At 41.0% G+C, this 16050-nt stretch overlaps 1 protein-coding gene across 8 annotated transcripts in view; it reads right to left on the bottom strand.

Moving 5' to 3' along the window:
* Positions 1 to 16050, bottom strand: part of LOC122550643 (neuronal PAS domain-containing protein 2-like) — a 122124-nt gene that overhangs the window by 17278 nt on the left and 88796 nt on the right. For all 8 annotated transcript variants that reach the window (XM_087988096.1, XM_087988095.1, XM_043691704.2 and 5 more), the window contains 8 exons: positions 15626 to 15773; positions 14305 to 14389; positions 13967 to 14087; positions 13580 to 13686; positions 10636 to 10725; positions 8532 to 8678; positions 4588 to 4707; positions 3458 to 3639 (listed from right to left, as the gene is read on the bottom strand). In XM_087988096.1, coding sequence (XP_087844222.1) covers positions 3458 to 3639; positions 4588 to 4707; positions 8532 to 8678; positions 10636 to 10725; positions 13580 to 13686; positions 13967 to 14087; positions 14305 to 14389; positions 15626 to 15773 — 1000 coding nt within the window. The remainder of the gene's footprint in view (positions 1 to 3457; positions 3640 to 4587; positions 4708 to 8531; positions 8679 to 10635; positions 10726 to 13579; positions 13687 to 13966; positions 14088 to 14304; positions 14390 to 15625; positions 15774 to 16050) is intronic.

Here is a 16050-nt window from a genome sequence, read left to right as displayed (position 1 = left end):
GTCTCCTTAACTCTTGTTGCCAAAGCTATCTCATGTTCCCTTTTTGCCCTCCGAATTTCCCTTTTAAGTATACTCCTACTGCCCCTATACTCCTCTAGGGATTCACTCGATCCCATCATATGCCTCCTTTTTCTTGACCAGAGCCTCAGTTTTCCTAGAGAGAAAGTGAGGGCTGCAGATGCTGGAGATCAGAGCTGAAAATGTGTTGCTGGAAAAGCGCAGCAGGTCAGGCAGCATCCAAGGAACAGGAGAATCGATGTTTCAGGCATAAGCCCTTCTTCAGGCATTCCTGAAGAAGGGCTTATGCCCGAAACGTCGATTCTCCTGTTCCTTGGATGCTGCCTGACCTGCTGCGCTTTTCCAGCAACACATTTTCTCCTCAGTTTTCCTAGTCATCCAGCATTCCCTACACCTACCAGCCTTGCCCTTTGCACTAACAGGAACATACTGTCTCTGAACTCTTGTTACCTAATTTTTGAAGGCCTCTAGTTTTCCAACCACCTTGGTGTATCCTCTCCCAAACAACTTTTGAAAGTTCCTGCCTAATGCCTTCAAAATTGGCATTACTCCAGTTTAGAACTTTAACTTTTAGATCAGGTCTATCATTTTCCATAACTGTTTTAAAATGAATAGAATTATGATCAGTGGCCCCAAAATGCTTCCCCACTGACACCTCAGTTATTTGTCTAGCCTTATTTCCCAGGAGAAGGTCAAGTAGTGCTCCTTCTCTAGTAGGTACATCCATGGATAGAATAAAAAAACATTTTCATACACAACTTCCTCTCCATCCAAGCCCTTAACACACTGGACATTCTCGCAGGAATAACATTCGGCTGTAATGTTATCCCTAACCAAAAATGCAACTCCCGCTCCTGTCTTGCCCCCTTTCTATCCTTCTTATTACAACTATATCCTGGAACATTAAGCTGCCAGTCCTGTCCCTCCCTGAGCCATATTTCTGTGATAGCTATGATATCCTAGTTTCTTGTTTACAATTATGCCCTAAGTTCATCTAACTTACCTTGCAGGTCTTGTGCATTGAAATAAATGTATTTTAATTTATCAGTCTAACCTCATTTTCTGTCTTGCTCTTGCCTGCTTTGACTATTTAACTTGCCCCTCTTCTCTACTATACTATTTGATGCATGGTGTAGTAAAATAATAAGTGCTGTAGAAAACTCAAAGTGTCCTAATTCACGATACTACATTAATTTTTACTATATTAGAATTGATAGAATATCAGATTTGTGGCAGTATAGATTATTGTTCTTCACACAAAATGGCACAACAACTTCAGGATAGGAAATGAAAAGTTAAATACAAATATCCAGAATATATTGATTGAATTGTCACTGTACCACCAGCATTCCAAAAACAGCATTTCACTGTTAGCAATTGACATTTTTTATATGTTAACAATGAACAATTCTTTGTTGACTAGCAAAACAGGAGAAACATGGAAGCCTGGATGGTCCTTTGTTACACTGCCTGAAAGTGGTCAGGGTTGTAGACGAAGAGAGATATTGAGTTCTTTGCCACGTCAACTCAATTTCCAATTCCACACCTAAGTCTGCCACATTCCGATTGCATTTTCCCCACCCACTCTAAGTAAATGCCAGTGGGAACCTGGCATCCCTGCTCCTGTTATTGAGTTCCCAAAAATTGATGTGGCGCAGCATAGTGGTGATAAATGCTTTGATTTCCACTGGTCAACGTTACAGATCTTTCTGCCAACATTTGCAATGATTGCAGGGAGAGACACTTCTCCCTCTTTAAGCTCCCTGAGTTGAAAGCTGTTGCAGCTCTTGTGAAGCAAGATCACTGGATTTCAATCCCTTGCATTTGTGAGCTGCCCACTGGCAACATAGAACATGCCTGGAACCCATCAGTTATTGTAATCAATGGCATTAGAAGGTGACTAGGCATTCTGTCTCACTGTTCCTTTGTTCCTAAAAGTAAAACTCAATTCATGTTTTCCCTTCACAATTATTTGATAATTGACTTAACGTAACAGAAAATTACTTTCGTTTTTTAGTCAATATATCAGCATCAATCATTCACAGAAGACAGATAGAGCAATCAGATATAACATAAAACACTCTTTTATTTTCCTCAGCATCATGTCTGAAATGGCACAACAATCACTTCTGGTGCAACAGTGAATGTTTTTCTTTCAAGTTGCAAACTTGGCCTTATATTTACTGAGATTGCCAACTTTCCCTGAAACATAGGTCTGTTTTATGCTATTAAGCCTCAATCAGTGAAAATTGGCACTGAAACCAATGAGGTTAATGATTAAAGCTTTTCTTCCAGAAGTAAAAGGGAAACATTCTAATTAGAACATAGAGAAATACAGAGCAGTACAGGCCCTTTGGCCCTCAATGTTGCGCCGATCCAAGCCCACCTAACCTACACTAGCCCACTATCCTCCGTATGCCTATCCAATGCCCATTTAAATGCCCATAAAGTGGGAGAGTCCACCACTGCTACTGGCAGGGCATTCCATGAACTCACGACTCGCTGAGTAAAGAATCTACCCCTAACATCTGTCCTATACCTACCACCCCTTAATTTAAAGCTATGCCTCCTCGTAATAGCTGACTCCATACGTGGAAAAAGGTTCTCATGGTCAACCCTATCTAAACCCCTAATCATCTTGTACACCTCTATCAAGTCACCCCTAAACCTTCTTTTCTCCAATGAAAACAGCCCCAAGTGCCTCAGCCTTTCCTCATACGATCTTCCTACCATACCAGGCAACATCCTGGTAAATCTCCTCTGCACCCGTTCCAGTGCCTCCACATCCTTCCTATAGTATGGCGACCAAAACTGCACACAATACTCCAGGTGCGGCCGCACCAGAGTCTTATACAACTACAACATGACCTCAGGAATCCGGAACTCAATTCCTCTACCAATAAAAGCCAGTACGCCATGTGCCTTCTTCACCGCACTATTTACCTGGGTGGCAACTTTCAGAGATCTGTGTACATGGACACCAAGATCCCTCTGCTCATCCACACTACCAAGTATCCGACCATTAGCCCAATATCCCATCTTTTTGTTACTCTTACCAAAGTGAATCACCTCACACTTAGCTACATTGAACTCCATTTGCCACCTTTCTGCCCAGCTCTGCAGCTTATCTATATCCCACTGTAACCTGACACATCCTTCCTCACTGGCAACAACTCCACCAACTTTCGTATCATCCGCAAACTTGCTCACCCAACCTTCTAGCCCCTCCTCCAGGTCATTTATAAAAATGACAAACAGCAATGGTCCCAAAACAGATCCTTGCGGAACACCGCTTGTAACTGCTGCTATGTAAATTGCTAAAATTCATGTTTTTTCTGATAGATAATTCATATAGATAAGAAATATCTTCCTAAAGGTAATTCTTTAAGCTTGTTATTCATACATTTGATTGTAATTTATGAAACAAAATTGCTACTACCTTAGTTGCCTGTCATGACCAAAGTTGAGACCTGAATGACCAATGGTGCCATCACTTTGGATTGCCATTGACGGGGCCTGAGAGAACATCACAGGACTGCTGAAATGTAATGCCAGGCTTGCAGAGGAAATATTGGGCATTGAGGTCTGTACCACACATCCAGCATGTATCATTTTAGCATTCTACAAAAACATTAAAAACATCTTGTTGAGCAGAAAGATCAAAGTCCAAATATTCCGTTTAGCAAATAAAAACCTGTTTAGTGTGAAATGCATCAAACATTTGTATCAGCCTTACTAGAGACCTAGATAGTCATCTCCCAAAATTTCATGTTGTATTTGCACCTGACTATGCTCAGAAAGCTGAATCTTCCAGAAGCTTGTGGATTAGCTCATTTGTATATCTATAGTATAGAATTACTCCAAATTTTACAACAGAGTTAAGCTGTTTGTTAATGCTCCAGGCAAACCTCCTCTTACAGTTAAGCATGGGTTGATTCCTCAATTCCTTTCTCCTCAATGGGGTTAGCTAGTTTTCCCTTACATGCATCAATTCTATTCATCACAAGCACTCTAAGATCACCTCATGTAATATGGTTGCTTGTGAAAAACTTGTGAATCTTTAAAGGGGTGAGTTTAACTAGAGGTGGCATGGTAGTTCAGTGGTTAGCACTGCTACCTCACAGCACCTCCAATCTCAGGTTTGCAAATTGGAGTTTGCAAATTCTCCCTGTGCCTATGTGGGTTTCCTTCAGGTGCTCCAGTTTCCTCCATGAGTTAGGTGGATTGGCACATCCTCCAGACCACCATCAATAAATTCCTCTCATAATATCTTGTAAAATTACACATACTCACCTTCACTAACTGCATTTTATTTGCTTTATTTGATGGGAAGAATTCTTACATGGCCTATGCCAAGCAAAATCATTAGTCTAAATGAGTTCACAGTTTTATTGGTTTGTTCAGCCCTAACTTACCACTTAGCTTCCAGTTTCCCATTCCTAATGCAGAGCCCACTATAATGATGGATCTGATATGGTGTTTCCAACATTTTATGTTTTCACTTTCAAAACTAATAATTTTGTTGGTTTGTGAGTATGCTTGGCGCTATTATGTTGATCCTATTGGTACCTGTTTATTGGGGAGATCATGCTCATGCGCAATAAGACCCAGTTGTTGCTGCTTTTGCTGCTGTGATTCTTGATACTGTAATGGACTCAGGCTGATAGACGTTGGCTGCTGCAGCAATAACTGAAAGGAGGAAAAGCAAGCTTTAAAAAAGATGTTCAACAGTTTGTTTCTGATTTTTAGATCTTAAATTCTATTTGAATTTTCTATTCCATTTATGAAATGTGAGAATCACAGCCAACAATTCTTAACCATTTCTAAATTCCTTTGACAAGCTGATGGTAAGCTTCCTTCTTGAAGCACTGCAGTCCATATGGTGTAAGCACACTTCACAGTGCTGTTACTGATATTAACAAGTCAGCTAAGATAGTAACTTTTGTTATATGTCTGTGGGGTAAGATTCTAGTTTCTCAGGTTATACACTTCCCCTGTGTGCCATGTGTAAAAGAATTATAAACATGTGTCTGTAAAACTGGTTTGCAATTTCATACACTATAATCACGGATGATTAAAAAAAACCTGTCACTGAGAAAGTGAAGTTTCCTACTGCGTTCCTGCCAGATTTTCTAATCAACCTGTTCAAAGACATTAGCCACCTCTAGAGCAGGTGAGAATTAAACCTATTCCTCCTCGGTCAGAGGTAGGGACAATACCACTGCATCACAAGATCCCTCACTGCCTGTTTGCATGCTACCCCCTAATGACTAGATTCAGAAACTTCAATAATATAACTGCGTTCAATCCAGACACAGTGTCACCCTGTGAAAATCACAAGAAATTACATGTATCACAAGGCACACATCAGGAGTGAGATAGAATACTCTTTACTTGTCTGGATGAGTATGGTAGATAATAAAGCACAATCACATTTGCTTTTGTCTAATATTCTCAACTGAACCTTCCCTTTTTCCTTGCAACTCCCCCTTAAAAGCTTTTGAACCTACAAAAGCTTAATAAGAAGCCAGAAACCTTTCCTGGGATTAACTCAAATGTCAGCCTCAGTTCTCCAAAGTTCCATCTGATTTTTTTTTCTTCTCAGTATTCTTGATATTCTCTAAGGAATGAAATCTCATGGGGATCCTTCCACTCGCTTGCAGTGAAACAATCGTCCAAATTCTTTTCCAATCTGATGACCGCAGATTTCTCAGCTCCAACTTAAGGCTTCACTTTATTCTTACTGAGAACTCCAGTTCAGAAACAGCCTAACAGCCCTCTGCTTCACATCAATTGTTCCTTTTCTGCTCATAGGGGAGGTTAACTGTATCTGCCTGCTGAACTCAGGGTTTACAAATTTACAAAGTTCCAAACCCCAAAACTTTCTGGAAAATTCCAGTAGACAATTTCCCTAATTCCTTTTCAAGGATCCACTCTGATTTACCCATCCCTATGACAACAGAGGGGTAAGTTGAGTTCAGAGATTGAATATAGATTAATTTATTTTGAAATTTCAAATTCAAATCTCTTGATTGGGAGGTCAGGATAAATAATATGGGAAACACTGCAGGCATGAAAACTGATCTATCTGAAGTGAATTGGGACACTAGGCTAGGGGATACATCCGTCGAAAAGCAGATGCAGTGGATATTTCAGTGAAGGTGATGGCATACTGGCAATATACTAGTGTACTCTGGACTAGTAATCCAGAGTTCCAGACTAATGTTCCTCACCAACTCCTCAAGGGCAACTAGGGATAAGTAACATTCTGCCCAGCCAATAACATCCACATCCTGCAAGAGAATAAAAAAACTCAAGGGGGACAGATGGTCAAATCCAAATTCAACAAAATCTGGGAATTAAAACAAATTAGCCTAATGGTGACCATGTAATCAAGGATGACTGCTGGGAAAAAAGCCCGTCCAGTTAACGAATGTCCTGGGGAAGCAAATATGTCATCCTTATCCCGTCTGACCTACACGTGACTCCGAACCCACAATGTGGTCAACTTTTAACTGTCCTCTCAATTGGGCCAATAGGTCACTTAGTTCAAGGACAATCAGGGAAAGGTAAAAAATGCTGGCATTTACAGTGACACCCACATCCCATGATAGAACAAAGGAAAAGTATTCCTGCTGCGAAGAAAATTTCAAAGGGGAGGAAGTTAAGGAGCTAACAAGAAGTTAAGAAAACTGCAGGAAAAAAAATCATATAATCACACAAAGATGATTGGCCGGAATATAAAAAGTGGCAGAAAATGACTAAGAGCCTTGATTCTCTTGCTGATTACAAGTCTCTCTACCTTAGCTGTGAATATACTTAGCAACATAGCCTATATAGCCCTCCACAATAATGAAATTTACAGTTCATCACCTTCTGAGAAATGAAATTCCTCCTCACCTATGTTCTAATTGGGCAACTCCCTAATCTGAGTTTATGCCCTCTTGCCTCAACTCTCCCACAAGGGGAAGGAACCTCTCCAAATCTCTCCTGTCAAATCCCAAAACAATTTGGTATGTTTCAGTCAGGTCTTCTCTCATTCTTCTAAACTCCAATGAGTACAGGTCTAAGCCACTCAACCTCTCCTCATAAGACAATCGTATGTACGCAGGATCAGCCTAGGGTGACTACTCTGGATTGCCTCTAATGTCAATATATGTTTCCTTACAAAGGGAACCAAAACTGTTCATGGTATTCCAGGTGTGGTCTAACTAGTGTCTTGTTTAGTTTCAGCAAAATGTTTGTTTTATTCATTTGTGGGATATGGGTGTTGCTGGCTAGCCAGCATTTATTGTCCATCCCTAGTTGCCCTTCAGAAGGCGGTGGTGAGCTGCCATTTTGAACTATTGCAGTCCACATGCTGAAGGTTAACCCACAATGCCCTTAGGGAGGGAATTCCAGGTTTTTGACCCAGAGACAGTGAAGGAATAATGATCTGTTTCCAAGTCAGGAAGGTGAGTGGCTTGGAGGGGAACTTGCAAGTGGTGATTTTCCCATGTAAAAACTGCCCTTATCCTTTTAGATGAAAGTGGCTGTGGGCTTTGGAAGGTGCTGCCTAACAGTCTATAATGAATTTCTGCAATACATCTCACAGATAGTACACACTGCTGCTACTGAGTGTCAGTGGTGGAGCAAGTGGATGCTTGTGGATGTGGTATCAATCAAATGCACTGCGTGTTCTGAATGGTGCGGTGTGTTGTTGGAGCTGCACCCATCCAGGTAAGTGGGGAGTATTCTAACACAGTTCTGACTTGTGCCTTGTGGATGGTGGATTGACTTTGAAGAGTCGCTAGGTGAAATACTCACTGCAGGATTCCTAGCCTCTGGTCTTCTCTTGTAGCCACTGTATTTATGTGGCAAGTCCAGTTGAGTTTCTGGTCGATGATAACCTCAAGGATGTTGATAGCGGGGGATGATAACACCATAGAATGTCAAGGGGTGCTGGTCAGATTGTCTCTTACTTAAAATGGTTGTTGCCCGATATTTGTATGGTAGAAATATTACTTGCCACGCATCAGCCCTCTAAAGGTCTGGGCAATATTTTGCTGGCAATTTACTGAAAACATCCTGAGTGTGACTTTCAGATGGCTTAGAACACACCAAATCTTAATGATATCTGACCTTTACCTGCATAAATACAACTGCACCAATTAATCTGAGGTTCCAGCATGAAGCCTGTATTCCGATAGCTAGGTGTTCAAGGTCAAACTCTCAGAAAGTCAGGGTCATACTTCCTGACAGTTCATTTGGCAGTTTATGCAATAATTTTTCAGTCTTCATTATTTTCAACGGATGCTGAAGCACCTGAGAAGCTCCACTCACAGGGAAATTATTCTGTTCTGACTTTCAAATAGTTATTAATGTTATTTTACTTTGTTTTTCAGAATTTGGACAAAAAATGGATCTTGAATAGGAAAGGCCTGAATACCTTTTGATCATAAACTTAAACCCTGAAGCTTCCAATCTATTACTGATTTGCCAATACATTTCAAGAATTCATTCTGTACTCTTACCTGTAAATTTGAGTCATCCACCATGCAAAGTTGCTCCTGAATTTTTTGGAGTTCTTCTTGCTGCCATGTGATATTTGCTTGCAGAATGCGTGTACGTTGTTCAAGCTGATCCTTTAGAGACTGAATCACGTCAAACTGTGCTGGGAACTGGACGTATAACAACAGGTATTTTTACAAATGCTGAACAGTAAATTCGCTACAGTTTAGTATGAACAGTCATGGCTAAATGCAATTATCAACCTAAATGCAGCATCCACAAGATTTTTGTTTCAGAACTATTCATAGTTAATTAAAGTTTCTACCATTCAGAGTTGCATAAATACAATGATGGAAAACAGGGCAGATTATCCTTTCAAAATCAGGAAACCAATTTAAGGATCATTTCTTGATCATTTGCCCAAATCCTTTGCATTGAACTTCTGAGAAAAGTTCACACTTTGACAGCAAATTGTGCAAGAATTTAGTTATCTAAGATCTTTCAAATGATTTAACTACCTTCACATCTGTTTGTTGCTGCATCTCTCTGCAACTCACACTTAATAAGGATCAGGACAAAGTTCTTTCGCTATCAGTATATTAACGATGCACTTGATTACGGCCATCTTCTCTTGCAATGTTTCCTTGTTCAGCTTCAGGTTTGTCTGATGAGCTCTCTCTAGCAGTGTCACTAGAAACTAATTCATGGTTTGAGATGGCTTCTTCAATTATATCTCCACATCCACAGACAATAGGTTATCCGCTATCATATTCACTCATCGGCCATCTATGCTCTTTGCTTTAATATTCTTCCAGAGCACCAAAAATACCAAATGATACACACAACCACCTCTGCCTTTCAAATGATGTCCTTCAGAAAACTGGTGCTTTCACCAAATTCATTCACCAGTTCCCATCCTTTGCATCGAAGGTAAGTTGTGACAAATTTCTTCAATGGTTGAGGCAATTGAGTCTGGAAGCCTGTTTCCTGATCTTTTCTGCTTATGATACTAGGGGTGTGATGTTCCCTTCATTGCCTGAGTGAGTAGTCATCACTGTCCCTACAATGTGTGCACAGTGATAGCACCTATTTGCCACTGTCTCCGGGCGATTCTCCCTCCCATGGGACCCACCAAATATCATGGGATGGGCATAACCGCTGCTATGTTGCTCTCTCCAAGCACCTGTTCTGCACGGCCCAGTGTGCAGGTTACGCAAAATGTTAATCTGTGAGCTCTCCATGAACTGTCTAACTAGTTTAAATGATCTTATTTGTGAATGGCATGGTTTATAGATTTATAGAATAGAAGATTTATAGAAGAATATAGCGCAGTACAGGCCCTTTGGCCCTTGATGTTGCGCCGATCCAAGCCCACCTAACCTACACTAGCCCACTATCCTCCATATGCCTATCCAATGCCCGCTTAAATGCCCATAAAGAGGGAGAGTCCACCACTGCTACTGGCAGGGCATTCCATGAACTCACGACTCGCTGAGTAAAGAACCTACCCCTAACATCTGTCCTATGCCTACCACCCCTTAATTTAAAGCTATGTCCCCTCGTAATAGCTGACTCCATACGTGGAAAAAGGTTCTCATGGTCAACCCTATCTAAACTCCTAATCATCTTGTACACCTCTATCAAGTCACCCCTAAACCTTCTTTTCTCCAATGAAAACAACCCCAAGTGCCTCAGCCTTTCCTCATACGATCTTCCTACCATACCAGGCAACATCCTGGTAAACCTCCTCTGCACACGTTCCAGTGCCTCCACATCCTTCCTATAGTATGGCGACCAAAACTGCACACAATACTCCAGGTGCGGCCGCACCAGAGACTTATCCAACTGCAACATGATCTCAGGACTCCGGAACTCAATTCCTGTCTCTTCCAGAGAAGGACATTACTTACACACTCTCACAATAACAAAGTCAAGGCAGAGAATAGAGCAAACAAAAAATATCAAACAAATATTTATTAAAATCCTAAATTTGAAAGTATCACTAGACATGCTTTGTTAATTCCTGTCTGTCTTGTTTGTCAATTTGTTTGAAGATTCTAAACCAGATTTTAGGGAAATGGAAGAAAAGATAATCATAAAAATAAAGGAAGTTATTTATATTCTAACCTGTGCCATTGATGCAGGCTGACTGACCACAGTAGCCTGGGGCATCAACCCCTGTGATAGTAGATCAATAGATGGCTCCGATATTAAGGACTACAAAAGAAAGGTTACAGTTAGTTGGTATTCTCTCTGGACTGTTAACCTGGAGACCTAGGTAATGTTCTGGGGACCCAGGTTCATATCTTGCCATGGCAGATGGTGGAATTTGAATTTAGTTAAAAAACCTGGAATTAAAAGTCTAATGATGACCATGAATCCATTGCGGTTTGTAGGAAAAACGCATCTGCTTCCCTAATGTCCTTAAGGGAAGGAAATTGTTGTTCTTACTTGATTTGGTCTACATGTGACTCCAGACCCACAGCAATATGGATGACTCTTAAGTGCCCTTTGGGCAATTAGTGATGAGCAATAAATCCTACTTAGCTAATGATACCAACATCCCGTGAATGAATAAAAAGAAAATTGAACAAGAAATGACCAAATTGGACTAGAGCAAGCCACGATAACAGCATTCGAGGAGAAAGTGAGGACTGCAAATGCTGGAGATCAGAGCCGAAAATGTGTTGCTGGAAAAGCGCAGCAGGTCAGGCAACATCCAAGGAGCAGGAGAATCGACGTTTCGGGCATGAGCCATTTCTATCTCGGGCGACCGAATCAACCGACTCCCACAGCTACCTAGACTACACCTCCTCCCACCCTGCCCCCTGTAAAAACGCCATCCCATATTCCCAATTACTTTGTCTCTGCCGCATCTGCTCCCAGGAGGACCAGTTCCAATACCATACCACCCAGAGGGCCTCCTTCTTCAAAGACCGCAATTTCCCCCAGACGTGATCGACGATGCCCTCCACCGCATCTCCTCTACTTCCCGCTCCTCCGCCCTTGAGCCCCGCCCCTCCAACCGCCACCAGGACAGAACCCCACTAGTCCTCACCTACCACCCCACCAACCTCCATATACAACGTATCATCCGCCGTCATTTCCACCAACTCCAAACGGACCCCACCACCAGGGGTATATTTCCCACCCCTCCCCTATCAGCGTTCCGAAAAGTCCACTCCCTCCGTGACTCCCTCGTCAGGTCCACACCCACTCCCACCAATCCAACCTCCACTCCTGGCACCTTCCCCTGCAATCGCAAGACATGCAAAACCTGCGCCCACACCTCCCCCCTTACTTCCCTCCAAGGTCCCAAGGGATCCTTCCATATCCGCCACAAATTCACCTGCACCTCCACACACATCATTTATTGCATCCGCTGCACCCGATGTGGCCTCCTCTATATTGGGGAGACAGGCCGCCTACTTGCGGAACGTTTCAGAGAACACCTCTGGGACACCCGGACCAACTAACCCAACCACCCCGTGGCTCAACACTTCAACTCCCCCTCCCACTCCACCAAGGACATGCAGGTCCTCGGACTCCTCCATCGCCAGACCATAGCAACACAACGGTTGGTGGAAGAACGCCTCATCTTCCTCCGAGGAACCCTCCAACCACAAGGGATGAACTCAGATTTCTCCAGTTTCCTCATTTCCCCTCCCCCCACCTTGTCTCTGTCAAATCCCTCGAACTCAGCACTGCCTTCCTAACCTTCAATCTTCTTCCTGACCTCTCCGCCCCCACCCCCACTTCGGCCTATCACTCACCTTGACCTCCTTCCATCTATCGCATTCGCAACACCCCTCCCCCAAGTCCCTCCTCCCTACCTTTTATCTTAGCCTGCTGGACACACTTTCCTCATTCCTGAAGAAGGGCTCATGCCCGAAACGTCGATTCCCCTGCTCCTTGGATGCTGCCTGACCTGCTGCGCTTTTCCAGCAACACATTTTCGACTATAACAGCATTCACCTATTTCATCCAATTTGGTGAAGAATTTCCATAGAAACCAATTTGTGTCAAGCGCAGTGTGTAGTTTGCAGGAACAATGGGAAAATGTAAATTGGCAGGTCATGAATCTGAAATAATTATTTATGAACTGACAGAAAAATATAAGATTTCTGGAACAGAAATTAATACAGAAAATAAAAGATTCATTATTTTCAAATAACAACAGTTTAGTTTTATAATCTCATTATTCTGAAACCACAATCATTTTTATTTCACGTTATGTAATTACATTGTGCCTGTGTAATTCGATATGTATGAACTTCTATGCAAATATGCGAATTTGGAGGCACTTGGCCTTTAATCCTCTTGCATTAATCACTATGATCATGGCTGCTCTGATTTCTTCACACTGCTACCTATCCCAATACTCTTCTGCCCACTTGTTTATCATGAATTTTTCTTCCACTGCCTATTGAAAGACTTTGCTTCCACTGCCTTTTGAAGTAGTAAGTTCCAAAGATACTCTGAGAAAAGTTTTAAAATTACGCCCTGATTTCAACTTGTGGTGGGAATTAGGTGGGTGAAGGCAGTGGTGATCAGCAAACTCCACTTATTTTTCAGAATGTAGCCAGGGACATTTTAAATTCCAGACATCATCTGTGTTAGTTGGCGGCCCAAATCCAGTAGCATCTGCTGGGTGGGAGTACAGATGTCAAGTGGCATGAGATAACTGGCAAGTAGCAAAAAAAAGGAGTTGGTTTCATTTGTCTAAATTATGAGGTGGGAGTTTGTAGGAGGCTTTCGCCAAACAAATAAAAAGAGATATTTAAACTTTTCTTGTGTAATCTAACAGTCCTTCTCCTGGCGCCAAAGATAATGTCAAAAAAAAAAGTTCTCAGTCCATGAAGGTTCGGATACACTTTTAACCATGAATTCAGCAAAACATCTCTAATTGTGCAAATTCTTCTATCACTCCAGCAATTTAAATTTGGTCATTTTAAAATGATTGCTTCTGGTGACAATGGATTACTTCATTACTTATCAGTACTTTCTTAAATGCTTTCTGAAAACAATAATTTATCAGCATGTTGAGTGATTACATTAAGCAAATCTCTACCTGGTTGCTGCTGGGTGGATGCTGCTGAATTCCTACATCTTGTTGTACTGCTGCTTTTGCCTGCAAGGATGGAGCACTGATCTCTGAAAGTAGTTTGCTTTGTGTTGCTGAGAAAGAAATTTGACATTGGGTTTAATTTATAGGATAGTCACAATTTCTACAAGCTACAACACACAATTTCTAAATGAGCAGAACCAGATTAATACATTGATTGTTGAAATTAACTAATTAATGAGGAAAAAAATCAATGTAAGAGAAACATCATGATCATCTATTTGAAGCATTTTGCGAATTTTACTTTATGGATATTTTCCAAAGCTAATGCAGCAAAATGGAAAACTTATCTCATAAGCTTTCCAAAGTTAACATGAAAATAAAGACACCTACATGCAGATTCTGACACCGAGGTATGAGATGATTTGTGTGAACTCCGAGATGAAGAAGAAGGTGATGGAGTGCCAGGGAGCACTTCAACGTGCTGCTGTGTATCAATTCTTAAGTCATGTCCCTGTACAGAACAATAACAGTAGAATGTATGACAGGTATGAGCAAATTGTTATTTTCCATTGCACCACCTGCAAGATTAACTGTGATTGTTTTCAATACGTTCGCAAATAATATTAAATTTCTTAACATTAGCCTTAATAAATGGCTACAGAATCTTTCGCAATAACAGGCATTTAAAGCATTCCCAGAAATGTGAATAGACGAATCTTTCTTATTACCTTAAGCAATGAAGAACCAACAACTTCTGTACAGCTATCATCCAAACAGATGTCTTTTCGACGCTGTGCTCGAACTTCTGCATAGCTGGAGTAATTTTGTAAAATATCAATGAAAAGAAAATTCAATGAAAATAAGACTGAATATGCATTTAACTTGGGTTCTGGAATCATTATACAAATCATAAATTATCCTATCAACTCAAGTGATTTATTGATTGTTTTATAGTCAGAAGCCATGAGTTTTAATTCCAGCACTACCTATCATTCAAGTCGATAACTCCATTCAGTTGGCAGATATGGAAGGCAACATAGAAAGAGCATATTCTTTTGTTTTGAAGGCTCAGAAGTTATTAATGTTGCCACAGTCTCTGAGGCTGCTCTCTCACTGGAGAGAGATGACTGGTAGTGGGCTTAACCTGTGGGCCCCCAAGCCTCAGAGTCAAGTTGAGAAAGCAGGGCTTCTGGTGATCTCAGCTGGTTTGGGAATTGAACCCGTTCTATCAGCATCACATACCAACCATCCAGCCAACTGAGCTAACTAGTGCTGAATGCTCCTTGACTAAAGGCAAATTGCATTCCACTGTGCAAAGTTGCTTTCTGCACAGATACCAACACATAGTCTATGACAAGAAAAACAAAGAGGAAAATAATCCAAAAAATATTGTAAATAACAAGTTACTAAAAAACATTTAACATGACTGATGCCTTCCCATGCTCTGGTTAAGTCAAGCAATTTCACCAGGTTACATCTACTGATAAGCAACCTTGAAAAAAAACCAACTGCTGAGAATCAGGTGTCCTTGAACATCAGAGGACAAGACACAGTCAGTTTGCTGCACAACTAACTCTGTGTTATGTACCTCTAACATTCAATTTTGCATCTACAATGATATCTGCTACACTGGAAGTTGGCAGTGTGGTTTTGTTGCTACTTACTTTGCAAAGTGAATATTCCTTAACATTTTTAGTTACAGACTTGCTTATTTCAACTGTAATTAGATGTATTTGGAGATTTTTGGTTATTTTGACCCCATATTTTGAATAATTTCAATATTATTAATAATTATTTTATCATGAATCACCGGGCATAGGATGTATTCTGGTCTCTGTGTTATGGATATTGTGAGCATAGTTTCCCTCTGTTCAGCATTTCTACCAAATTCAAAAACTTTGAAAAACTATTAAAATAATTGGTATGCAACTTCACTGGAAATATCTTAACTGTAAAAATTCTACCTGCTTATGATGTTTATTAGATGTAACACCCAAAGGAATTTTCTCCATCATTATTACACCTTCCAGTCAATTAATGTTCTCCTACCTCACTAATGTGTGTGTGCACACAATAAACTCTGGCTTGGAGTTCCATTGATGGTAGGTAATGTAGTAGCGGGTCTGGAGCCAGATCCATTGTTGTCCTTTCGTAAGAAACCGATAGCAGCAAGACTTCCCTTTACCAAACTGCATCACTGTAAAATCAAAAAGCATGGCTACACTTTTTTAGCAGGTCACTATTATACACAAAAATGAAAAAACTTTTTTAAAAGATGTGTCTTTTAAAAAATATCTTGAGGAGCCATGAATTGTTTAACCCTGTATTTTGGTGATATATTAGCCATGGCTTAATTTGGAGATATATGGAGGCAATAAAAGAGGGATACAAGGTTGGCAACGTGAGAGAGTAAGATGGAGTGTCTGATAGTTAGGCATGAGTCCTGAGTGCCAAGAAGTGTGGCTGGCTAAATG

The sequence above is a fragment of the Chiloscyllium plagiosum genome, unplaced genomic scaffold (genome assembly GCF_037043375.1).
Source record: "Chiloscyllium plagiosum isolate Xiang-an unplaced genomic scaffold, Cpla_swu_hap1 HiC_scaffold_6, whole genome shotgun sequence".
Taxonomy (NCBI): domain Eukaryota; kingdom Metazoa; phylum Chordata; class Chondrichthyes; order Orectolobiformes; family Hemiscylliidae; genus Chiloscyllium; species Chiloscyllium plagiosum.
Note: the sequence above shows the minus strand (reverse complement) of the source record. Positions and strands in the feature narration are given on the sequence as shown.